The 11,880-nt window shown below is 39.3% G+C and overlaps 1 protein-coding gene across 4 annotated transcripts in view; it reads right to left on the bottom strand.

Moving 5' to 3' along the window:
- Window positions 1-11,880, bottom strand: part of LOC117304680 (protein ABHD14B-like) — a 21,733-nt gene extending 9,853 nt beyond the window's left edge. For 2 of the 4 annotated variants that reach the window (XM_033789287.1, XM_033789268.1), the window contains exons 1-6: window positions 11,800-11,880; window positions 5,867-6,043; window positions 4,909-5,036; window positions 4,408-4,552; window positions 3,901-4,133; window positions 674-864 (exon numbers count right to left, since the gene is read on the bottom strand). In XM_033789287.1, coding sequence (XP_033645178.1) covers window positions 676-864; window positions 3,901-4,133; window positions 4,408-4,552; window positions 4,909-5,036; window positions 5,867-6,017 — 846 coding nt within the window. In that variant the 5' untranslated portion in view covers window positions 6,018-6,043; window positions 11,800-11,880 and the 3' untranslated portion in view covers window positions 674-675. Of the gene's footprint in view, window positions 1-92; window positions 865-3,900; window positions 4,134-4,407; window positions 4,553-4,908; window positions 5,037-5,866; window positions 6,044-6,428; window positions 6,536-11,799 lie in introns of those variants that run through there. The other 2 variants (XM_033789258.1, XM_033789278.1) reach the window with 2 other exon arrangements.

Below are 11,880 nucleotides of genomic sequence, written 5' to 3'. Positions count from 1 at the left end.
AGGCTTAACCTTGTGGTTTTATATTTGCATATTGATTTCTTAGGAAGCATCAAGGGAAATGTACGCTTACAAATTTGGCAATATTTGCTTCACTCTGTCTTTCAAACAGTCAACGAGGAGTTGTATACAGGAGTAGATTCAAGGTTCTATACAGGATTGGTACAACTGACAAAAATTGTCACAGACTTTGTGAAAATCTTGGCTTAAATCCAATCAACGTGGAAACCCTGCACAATTTTCAACATCTAACATCATTTTCCTTAATTTCGGCTGTACAGCCAGTCAGCTGTTGCACTACTGTTTCCTTTTCTCAGAAACTCTTATCTTGAAATATGACTTCATTTCAGAGTGGAATATTCCAAAGATAAAATTAACTTTGTAGTCAGTAAGCTTTTAGACTAAACTTAAACAATGCTTGTTTCTAGTATGCGTACCAATCTGGTATAATAGACAGTATTGAATAACCCCTTTGGTTGCTATGGAAGTCGCCATATTGTAGGGCAGACCATATGCGCGTCTAAACGCGTACATCAATGAAGCACGCAGCCTTCCCGATTTGATTTCTATGGCACCAAGACACACCTGTTCACAGGAGCCATGTTGTAGGGTAGGATTTTGAATGGTGACATCATATTCAATATGGTCTACAAGCTTAAATGGTCTATACCGATACCTTTACTGTGAGTAGACCTTATCAGCGAAGTCTTTAAGATGCTTGTGGAAAACGAGAGGTTGATCCAAGTAGCAGGCATGCCCGGCCTCCTCTATCTTAACAATCCCAGAGCCGGGGATGTTGCGCAGATTTCCCAATGATTGCACTCCGAGTGTTGTATCTTTGGAGCCATAAACGATCATGGTTGGTACCTGAAATAGTAATTAAGTAACATGAGGATTAAAAAACTAATTTTACTATTTTCTTATCCATAAAGGATCAGCTGTCTATTCTGAAAGTTTAACATTTGTTTTACACTATAACTTAACTAAAACAGAATACTCATATTTACCAAATACGCCTAATAACTATTACACTGTACACGAAAGATCTTATTAAAGGAACATGTTGCATTGGATCAGTTGTGTTGGTCTTTCAAAAGCGTTTGTAACCGTTTATTATAAAGTGTATATGGGTAGAAAGATGTTGTAAAAGTAGAATACAATGATCTACACAAACATGCCTCAAAATTGCACGGTTTCCTTTTTACTTCGTCGACTAACAGTACACGGTCGGCCATTTATGGGAGTCAAATTTTAGACTCCCATAGATGGGCGACGATTACAAACACTTTTTATAGACCAACTCGTCCGATCCAAGGCAACATGTTCCTTTAATGTATTGTCAGCGGATAATATATGGAAACGTGGTGTATGCCCAACATAGACAAAATAATACAAATCCACAGGCAGAAAGCAGGTATTGCAGTTTACGGTTAAGAATGGAGTGGTCCCGCAAGTTCAAATAAGCGCGAGACTTGCAGTCTATAGGACTTCCACACTGTTATTATAATTCTGCCATAATACTACATACATCATACATATCAGCATTTATTGGGCCTTTTTTCCAAGGTTACAAAGCGCCTACAGAAGATGTAACAAAGAAGTCCAAACTCAAGATGTTCCAATGTAGAGTGAAGTAAAACAGCAAAGTATTTCTGTATAAATGAGTCTTAAGTAGTTTCTTGAATTGTCGAAGTGAAGTTGCATGGCGAAGGAGTAATGATAATGAGTTCCCTTGTCTTGGAGCATTAGCAGAAAAGGCATTAAACCAGCTCTAGAGACCGTGCGATGTTCGGCCAAGAGGTTCTCTGAGGAAGAGTGTAGGGAACACGGTGGGACATACCGTTTTAGCATGTTAGATTTATGGTGGTGACTGGTGAGCAAGCAGACCTCAAGTTTGAGGTCAATTCTGTTTGCGATGGGCAGCCAGTGCAATTTCTAAAGTAGTGGTGAAATGTTGTCATGACGACTGGTCTTAAAGATGAGTCTGACTGCTTTATTCTGAACTTTCTGGAGACGATTTATGTTTTTCTTTGTGGTTCCTTTCAAAAACGAGTTGCAGTAATCTACTCTTGACAGCACAAGTGATCTTGACATGTATCCTCATCAATGTATGGACGTATCTTGGTGATGTTTCGTAGGTGCTCTTACTCAGTTGTACAACATGATCGTCCATTGACATCCTGGCACCAAACACAACTCCCAGAATTCATACCGATTTGGCAGGTGAAACAGTTGTGGTTTTTCTAAAGTAAACTTAAGTTGACCAAGAGCTTTAATTATGATGATATCAGTTTTATCCGCGTTAGGTTTGAGTTTGTTGGTCACCATCCAATGCTGAATGTCAATCACACAAGTAGATAAATTGAACAATCCACATACTGCATCTAACGGGATCTTTGGGTCAATGATGGAGTATATCTGAATGTCATCAGCGTACATATGATATAACATATTGTGCTTGCGCAGAATTTCCCCAATTGGAACTGTGTAAAGTGTAAAAGACAATGGTCCGATAACAGAGCCCTGCGGGGTGCCGTAGTCGAGATTAGCAGTTAGTTGAGTTCGCTCCAAGGGTGGATTTCACAAAGGTAGTCCTAACTTAGGACTAGTCCTAGGCAATGCTAAGCGATAGGACTGGTCCTAAGTTAGGACCAGTAACTCATCCTAACTTAGGACTGGTCCTATCTCTTAGCGTTGCCTAGGACTAGTCCTAAGTTAGGACTACCTTTGTGAAATTCACCCCAGGAACATGAACATGGTTAGTGCGACAGTTGAAATAAGATGAAAACCATCGCAAGGCATTACTGGATATAGCTTTCATGAAAGCGATGGAGCATGATGTCATGGTCTAGCATATCAAACTCCGCTGAGAGATCCAACATAACGAACAAAATAGCTTTTTGTTGATAAATTGCTTTGAGAACGTGATCCTGTACACTGAGGAGAGCAGTTTCTGTGCTGTGTGAATTGCGGTAGGCTGACTGGAGTGGTTCAAACAGGTTGTGATGATTGATGTGCTCAGTAAGTCTAGCAAAGACAACTTTTTCGATGTATTTAGATATTGATGAGATGTTGGATACAGTGCAGTAGTTCTTTTAGATCATTCCTGTCAAGTGATGATTTCTTCAAGACAGGAGTCACAATAGCATGGCCTAAAGAATTCGGAAGCATACCCTGCTCGAGGGAAGCGTTCACCACTTCTGTCAGTTTGGGAAGAATGACTGATGAATGTCTTTCCAGCAGCCATGTTGGCAGTGGATCCAAAGCACAAGTCTTGGTTGGTGACTTCATGATGATCCTTAAAAGGTCATCTTCAGTAACTGGGGAAAAGTCATGTAGAGAACCATGAGAAGGAAACTTTCTTTCCTCCAGAGGAGTAATGGATCAATGTGGACATCATCAATCATGTTTCGAATCTTCTTTACTTTGTTCAAGAAGAACGCGCTGAACTTCTTTGCAAGTTCCTTCGGACAGTCATTCACAGGAAGAACTCTTGAGTTACTGTTAAGAAGCGTGTTCACAGTAAATGAATTATATATGACATTGCTCCGTCTTAAATCATTGCCAATAATAAAATTAACAGTTGTGGCTTTTGCTGTTTCCAAGTGTGTTCCTAAGGGCCTTCTATGCTTAAACGCAAGTCAAGTGACAATCAAGCCGCGACCCTATAGACCAAAGAAAATTATGGGGAAAAAACAGAATAATGCAAAAACAAAAATCACAGTTTGCACACAAGTGTTCAATTTGCTGAAAACAAAGCACAATCCTGTGCATGCAATGGGGGCAATGGGGTCAATATCACCAAACCAAAACTCAACGGACTGTCTGGTGCTATGTGTATTTCATGATAAGAATCATTATTTACGATGTAAGGAACTTGACAAACATGGCTGCCGCTCCTACCTTGAGCTGTTGATAAGCTGCGGCATTATATTTCTGTGTATCAACCGGAGCCACTGGAACGAATCCCTTGAACCTGTCCGGGTGTGCCATGAGGAAGGGGAGGGAGAACGAGCCACTCATGGAAGGACTGACGATCAAGACATTCCCTGGATCCTCAATTTTCATGCTCTTCAGAAATTCTGTCAGGAAGTCCACTGGGTTTAAACCCGAAATGGCTGCTGTTTCCCCAAAACCTGTGAGGATTAAATAAAGAGTGCCACTCTTTTTTTAAACATGAAGGTACTTCAAGTCGCACATTCTCTCATTTTGCTTCTCACACCTGGAATATACCACTCTGGATCCTTCCCTTAAACCCTTTGCTCTTCTTTTTGCTATATAGGCCTAAATGGATTTGTTTTTGTTTGTACTTATGCCTCGGACAAACAACCTGTTTGAATTCGAAAGCCAAGGCCATCTCCCACGCTTATTTGATAAGGCTCCATTTTTGATATCCCAGCACTACTGTACCTGGAAGATCCACAGCTATTGTCCTGTACCCATAGGATGCAATGACGTGAAGCGTCCCGAGATCAAGCCATGTTTGAGACTTGAACTTCATCCCATGAAGAAAGACGATGGACCCTTTGGTCTTCTTCTGGGTGCTGTCAACGACCTTCATAAAGACACAGAAACATTGTTTAAAACCCTGCAGTCCCTGTATCCACAGATTCTTTAATGAAACCACACATTTATCTCAATTTGATTCATCCCAAGAATGCCTTAACGGGCTCACATTTTACACTGGACTTCGGCACCATTCCAGTAAACCACTGGACTTCAGCACCATTCCAGTAAACCACTGGACTTCAGCACCATTCCAGTAAACCACTGGACTTCAGCACCATTCCAGTAAACTCACAAATGGCAGTCTTGTGCTTTTTGTGAAAATATTTTTTTTTTTTTTTTAAACGTCATCGTATAGTATACAAGAAAGACAGAAAACGTTAGTTAGAATGACTTGAACCATACCTCTCGTCTGAACACCAAGCCTTTACCGCCGAGGTCAACCTTGCCATCGGTTACTCGCAGCGCCAGATTTGCGACAGCAACCTTCTTGATTTCATCCCAGTTAGACATTCCAAGTACTCCAAGTGATGCTGTGATTACAGAATGATGTAAAAAAAAAAGTAAAAAAAAAAGGAAGGAATAAACATGGACTGTTGCAGTGGCGAAACAAGACATTTGTTATCTTGGGTGTGGTGGTGGGGGGGGGGGGGGGGAAGGTTCTGATGTATACAATGTACCATACAGTGAAAAAGGTTTAAGAAGTCAATACTAAATAGTAAACTGTGAGTACATCCATGTTGGCTTTGAAAAGAGCTAGTGTGGTCTCACCGATTACTACTCTGCTCGTCTTCAGGAGAAATGGTTTATTAAAACAGGAAGGGGCCTGTATCTGAATGATTGTGTGCTTTTTCATGGGGGGAGACGTAAGCCACCTTGGATTTGTGTAATACATTGCAACAAAACATCACATAACAGTATGTATGGGGTGCCTTATGTAACAATGCTGCATGTAAACCACCAGACAAAACAAACAGACATTAAGACATTGCAGGGGTGCATTCCACAATGAAAAAATACCCCACCAGACAGTTCCTACCTAAAAATGATCCTGCAACTTCAGCACAGAAAGACAGACCGACAAGCGAGCAAAAAAACACTCATTCGTGAAATAGAACTTTTAAATGATTTGTGGCTTGTCTCCATTTTACTATTTGGCCTAGTTCCTGTGGTTATATCTCTGTAGCGTATTCTGTTTTTATGAATACAATAAGGAGTGAACAATTTCCCTTTGTCAAAAATCACCATTTACTATTCACCGTGCACACAACATGTTCAGTCGAAAAATCGTTCCCTGCATGGCCATTTAATGGAGGTGACATGAGTTTTGTAAAATGAAATACTGTTCATTTGAGATAGGCACCTTTTTGCAAATCTTTAATCAGTAGCTCTTCGTCCAACTCCTCCGTATTAACTTTACTGGAGTTGTATTTGTAAAAGAGGACGACTGCTCCAAGTATCACCACAAAAAGTACAACCTTTGAGTTGAAGGACATTCCTGCTGAGTTTGCCATTCAATAACAGTGTTAGCACTGGTACCCTGCAGATCAAAACGAACACGACTTGTATTGTAGATAAAAAGAGATAATTTCTAATAGTAAGTAAATAAATAAAGGATCTAACTGTGGCCATTCTTAAACTAAAAATAGTTTATCTCTACTGAAGTTAAATCAAACTTAATGAATAAAAATGAAAAATGATTTTTTTTTTTAAGCCATGTAAATATTGCCAGGAGGGTCTAAAGGTTAAGATTATCACAACCACAATGTCTCACAAACCCTAGATACACTTTTGAAATGGCTGCCAAATAAAAAGTATATAATTCTGGAGGAAAAGGTTTAGGTGTATGGATAGCTAATGGTCTAAACTTTCACATGACACCAAAAAGTCCAAAATTAATTGATGATTGGGTGAATACTGCTCACTTTTGTGAATGGTTGAGAATTAGACTGCGCAGGAATTAGCCTTCCCTTTGTGAGAGGTAGTCCTTTGTAGCTTACAACATTCAATCCAAGATGACGGCTACTTCAGGTCAAAGGGCTAACCTGAAGAATAAGTAACCAACATCTGTGACATTCCGGTTTTCAACAAGCCATATTTGAATAATCAATTTACTTAATCCCCATCAGGGCCCAATTTCATAGAGCTGCTAAGCACAAAAATTTGCTTAGCATGACATTTCTTACTTGATAAAAACAGGATTACCAAAAATGTCCATGTGATTTTCATGATTTAAAGCAAACAACAGCTGAATACCAGTAGTATCAAGCAATATGCAACAAATGGAAATTTTGTTGGTAATCCTGTTCAAGGAAGATATTTCACGCTAAGCACATTTTTGTGCTTAGCAGCTCTCTGAAATTGGGCCCTGTTCATTAAGAAAAAACAATCAAATGTTCAACTCATCTTACAATAACTGAAATGTGGGTTGAAGGTTTTTATTCAGCAGATATGAAAAAAAACCACAGTTTGTAATATGGAAGTTGCAACATGTACCATCACCCCAGCCTGACACCCGTGATAACACCAGTGAGTCTACCAGGGAAAGTTACAATGCTACAAGAACAAAAATGCAATTCATGTTCACTCATGAATTAAAACAAAATGGTTTAAAGGCAGTGGACACTATTGGTAACTGTCAAAGACTAACCTTCACAGTTGGTGTATCTCAACATATGCATAAAATAACAAACCTGTGAAAATTTGAGCTCAATCGGTCATCGAAGTAGCGAGATAAGAATGAAAGAAAAAAAACCTTGCCACACGAAGTTGTGTGCGTTTAGATGGTTGATTTCGAGACCTCAAGTTCTAAATCTGAGGTCTCGAAATCAAATTCGTGGAAAATTACTTCTTTCTCGAAAACTGTGGCATTTCAGAGGGAGCCGTTTCTCATGTTTTATACCATCAACCTCTCCCCATTACTAGTCACCAAGAAAGGTTTTACGCCAAGAATTATTTTGAGTAGTTACCAATAGTGTCCACTGCCTTTAATAAACATTAAAATTCATTCAGCAAACCCAAACTGATCGCATTTGATCATGAATTTATTAAGGAAGGCTAATTCCTGCGCAGTCTATTTTCATACCCTTCACAAAAGTGAGCAGTGCTCACCCAGACATGAAATATTTTCCTGACTTTTTGGTGTCGTATGAAAGTTGAGACCATTAGCTATCCATACACAGAAACATTTTGCCTGAGAATCGTAATTTTTTATTCGGTAATAATCATTTCGAAAGTGTATAGTTTTTTTTGAGCCACCCGGTATGTGCCTGCAAAACATTCTATACTCTATAAAGTTTCCAGTTCCCCCCTCTCCCAGGTGCCCCCCAGGAAAACATTATCACGAGTGTTCACAAAAGATAATAGAGGAACACGAGGAAAAGAAAGTAAACAGAATGAAAGCATTACAAATTTACATCCCGAATACATCCGCTAGTGCTGCAAGTAGTAAAGTATACTTTTATTTTTCCATAAAGTAAATAAAAAAAGCAATATTAATGTTCTTATGCTGTGAGGATTGTCGAGATCATAACAGGAAGCCCGCACACGCCAACGAGTTATCACTTGTTGCAAAAGAGGGTTTGCCCCCTATCATCTTTACAATGTGAAATAAAAGCATGACCCGCACCATTGACCACCCCCCCCCCCCCACCCACCAACACATCATCACAACTGGACGCTGATGGCAACAAGTTAGTTGTGATAATGTAGCCCCCTCTTCGCCGTCGGGAGGAAGGTTAAGTTATCGCAACTACATGCAGCAACAAGTTCACTGTCTTGTCCGCCATACAGACCGTATAGACTGTCATGGACTCATGCAGTGTCAAGTTGAGGTATCCCTAATAAACGGAGGGGAACATAGTTTTTTAGATTAGTAATTTAATAGAGTATTTTTATTAGTTAAAAATACAATATAAATCGGCTAGGGTTTCCTCCCTCCTGACCTAACCTCTTTAAGTGTTGTTCGTAAGGAGCCGATCAATCATTTTTTCAAGATCATGATCAAGATCAACATGTTTTTTATAACTACCTATTTTCATAAAAATTTACCACTGCCGAGCAACAAAGAATGTGCGAGAAACTTGAGTCAAAGTTGTGCAAACTGCAATGCAAACACAACACCACCCAACAGTGCACAACATGACAGTGCACCACTGTCGCGTGAACACGGTCTCGACTAGCCCACCTTGTTGAGCTGTTATTAATGGCTCTCTGTACAGCTCCACAAGGTGGGCTGATTGATTTCTTATAGTCTTCATGGTCTTACAGAATACTGGTCATCTCCCTACCTGACAAGCTCGCCCCCAACAACGTTGCCCCTGCAAAGTCTCCCCCTGGCAATGTCGCCCCCAAACAATGTCGCCCCTAGCAAAGTCGCCCCTTGACAATGTCGCCCCCTACCCTGACAAAGTCGCCCCCAGATGTTGTTCGGAAAATAACTAAGGCTACATGGTAAAAAAAAAATAGTTAAAAAACATAACCCTAACTCTAACCCTTAACCCTAGCCCTAACCCTAACCAATACAATAATTAAAGGCAGTGTTCACTATTGGTAATTACTCAAAATAATTATTAGCATAAAACATTTCTTGATATCGAGTAATGGGGAGAGGTTGATAGTATAACACCATGTGAGAAACGGCTCCCTCTGAAGTGACATAGTTTTCGAGAAAGAAGTAATTTTCCACGAATTTGATTTTGAGACCTCAAGTTTAGAATTTGAGGTCTCGAAATCCAACATCTAAAAGCACACAACTTCGTGTGACACGGGTGTTTTTTTCTTACATATTTATCTCGCAACTCCGACAACCAATCGAGCTCAAATTTTCACAGGTTTGTTATTTTATGCATGTTGATATACAACAAGTGAGAAGACTGGTCTTTGACAATTACCAATAGTGTCCACTGTCTTTAAGCCATTATCCTTGTGTACCCTATATTCACGCACTGAAGACTTGAGATAGAATTTTAGTTTAATTAACAGAACCAAAACAACTTTGAGCTTTATTTTTATTTGTCCGATGTCATAACCCACCTGAGAGAAGAATTTCAAGCCCGTAGAACGCCATCGAAGCACAATGAAGGTCGTCGTCTGCAAACAACCCCAATTTGCCCCAGCATACGTTTTGCATCACATAAATTCACGCACTTGTTTTGAAACGTTAATACGGGGTCCCTTTCTATGCCGCCTTTTCTTCTCAACACTCAAGTCCATGCGGCAGGGAAACTAGAAGGCCAAACCTGCCAGTTAAAACTATTTACCCCATCAATTGTTGGGTTTCTACCAGGCTAATTAGCTGAACCCCCATCTTACACCCGGCCCAACCTGTGGTGAAGCCATCAATTTACAAAACTAAGATACAACACTAAAATGCTGTTTTTTTATAGTTAATTGTAATATAAAAAATTATGAATAATAAATGAGCGTATTTTTTATCAATAATGCTTTTGATGTTTTGTTTTTTGTTTTTTTTAACCCGCGTGCAATTTACAATAAAATCATAATTTCTGGAAATTTGCCTATAAGGCGCACGTCCACTTCAACCACCACAGTTTTTTGTATCCCCTCTGTTGACATGTAAAAAAAAATGTGATCTTGTAATTGAAGTAGTGGTGTATGGCAGACAACAAACGCAAAGAACTTTCAGGGTGTTTTAAGTGTTTTTATCAACCATTTTATAGCTAGGCTACACATCTGGACATGTGTCATAGTAATTTCACAAATGTAAGGAATAAAATGAGGTACGTTGGAGTAGTATTGGACTTTTTTAAAGGAACACGTTGATTGGATTGGTCGAGTTGGTCTTTGAGAAGGTATTTTAAAAGTAGAATACAATGATCCCCACGAGTATCACTCGAAATTGCGTGGTTTTCCTTTTACCTCGTTGACTAACGCGGTTGGCCATTTATGGGAATCAAATTTTTGACTCCCATAAATGGCTAAACGTGTTAGTTTGCAAAGTAAAAGGAAAACCACGCAATTTCGAGGCAAATTTGCGTGGATCATTGTATTCTAATTTTTAAACATCTTTGTATTAGCATATGCATTTTTATAACAAACGGTTAGGGCCTACAAACGCTTTCCAAAGACCAACTCGACCGATCCAAGGCAATGACATAATGTGTTCCTTTAAATGGGAAAATTTTCAATCAAACTACCACGCATTTTGCGACCTTTGAAAACTTAGCATTTTAGACATGTATCGAAGGTGGGCTGTAATGGTGACAGATGTTAAAAGCGGAGCCATTAACGGAGGTACCGGTCAACTCGGTCCCAAGTCAACTCGGTCCCAAGTCAACTCGGTCCCAAGTCAACTCGGTCCCAAGTCAACTCGGTCCCAGTCAACTCGGTCTCAAGTCAACTCGGTCCCAAGTCAACTCGGTCCCAAGTCAACTCGGTCCCAAGACTGGGAAGCTTGCTCGGGCGGGATGGAGGGTGGGCGGGGAGGGACCGCAACCCAAGTTTATTTGAACAATATTATAATTGTTTTTTATTTTCGACCAAAACATTAATTTCCTTAATAGTTTTAGTTTTTTAATTAGTAGATTTTGGATATTATTTATTATTTATTCTTATAAGTTAACTTGAAAGTTTTCTTTATAATTTAACCAAACATTAATTTCCTTTCTTTATTTCTTTTTATAAATAATTATGACTTATGTAATTCGTACTGTTTCTACACTATTTAATTTTAAATGTAAGTTACTTGAAAAGAAATCGAAGAGGATTCAATTATTAATGGTTGTCAATTAATTAATGAATTGTTGAGAGCCATACAGAAAACAAAACTCTGGTTGGAAGCAAAGAGACTTTTTTTATTAGAAATTTATTTGCCAACACAATCGGTAACATTTTCAAAAGTGAGTGTTGAAATACAGAAACAAATGGGTCGCTATTGAAGGTATCGAATATTATACCCCGAACATCGGTGCACACTTATCCCGTTTCATGTACCCAAAGTCAAAGGACATTCATTATTTTTTTCCAAGTTCAAAGAAAACATACAACTACTTCCAGTCAACCATACGGACCGAGTTGACTTGGGACCGAGTTGACTTGGGACCGAGTTGACTTGGGACCGAGTTTACTTGGGACCGAGTTGACTGGGACCGAGTTGATCGAGCTCAACAAGGTGGGCTAGGCTATTATAGTATTATATACGTACGTAATCTGGTTATTTATGCAGAGAACGTAGTAAAGCATGTGAAATGTGTATAGGTTGCATAGTACAACAAGGAAAGGAAGTAAACAATACATTTTGTCATAAAGTAGAATAGGCCCTATGGCCCTACTCACGGCTTGTCAAAGATTTAACTCTGGTAGAGCTAGCTAGCTGCGACAAAAACAAACTTCATGAACTTGTACTCGTCATCAATC

This window comes from Asterias rubens, chromosome 2 (assembly GCF_902459465.1).
Source record: "Asterias rubens chromosome 2, eAstRub1.3, whole genome shotgun sequence".
Taxonomy (NCBI): domain Eukaryota; kingdom Metazoa; phylum Echinodermata; class Asteroidea; order Forcipulatida; family Asteriidae; genus Asterias; species Asterias rubens.
The sequence above is the reverse complement of the archived record's forward strand: the minus strand, read 5'-3'. Positions and strand labels throughout refer to the sequence as shown.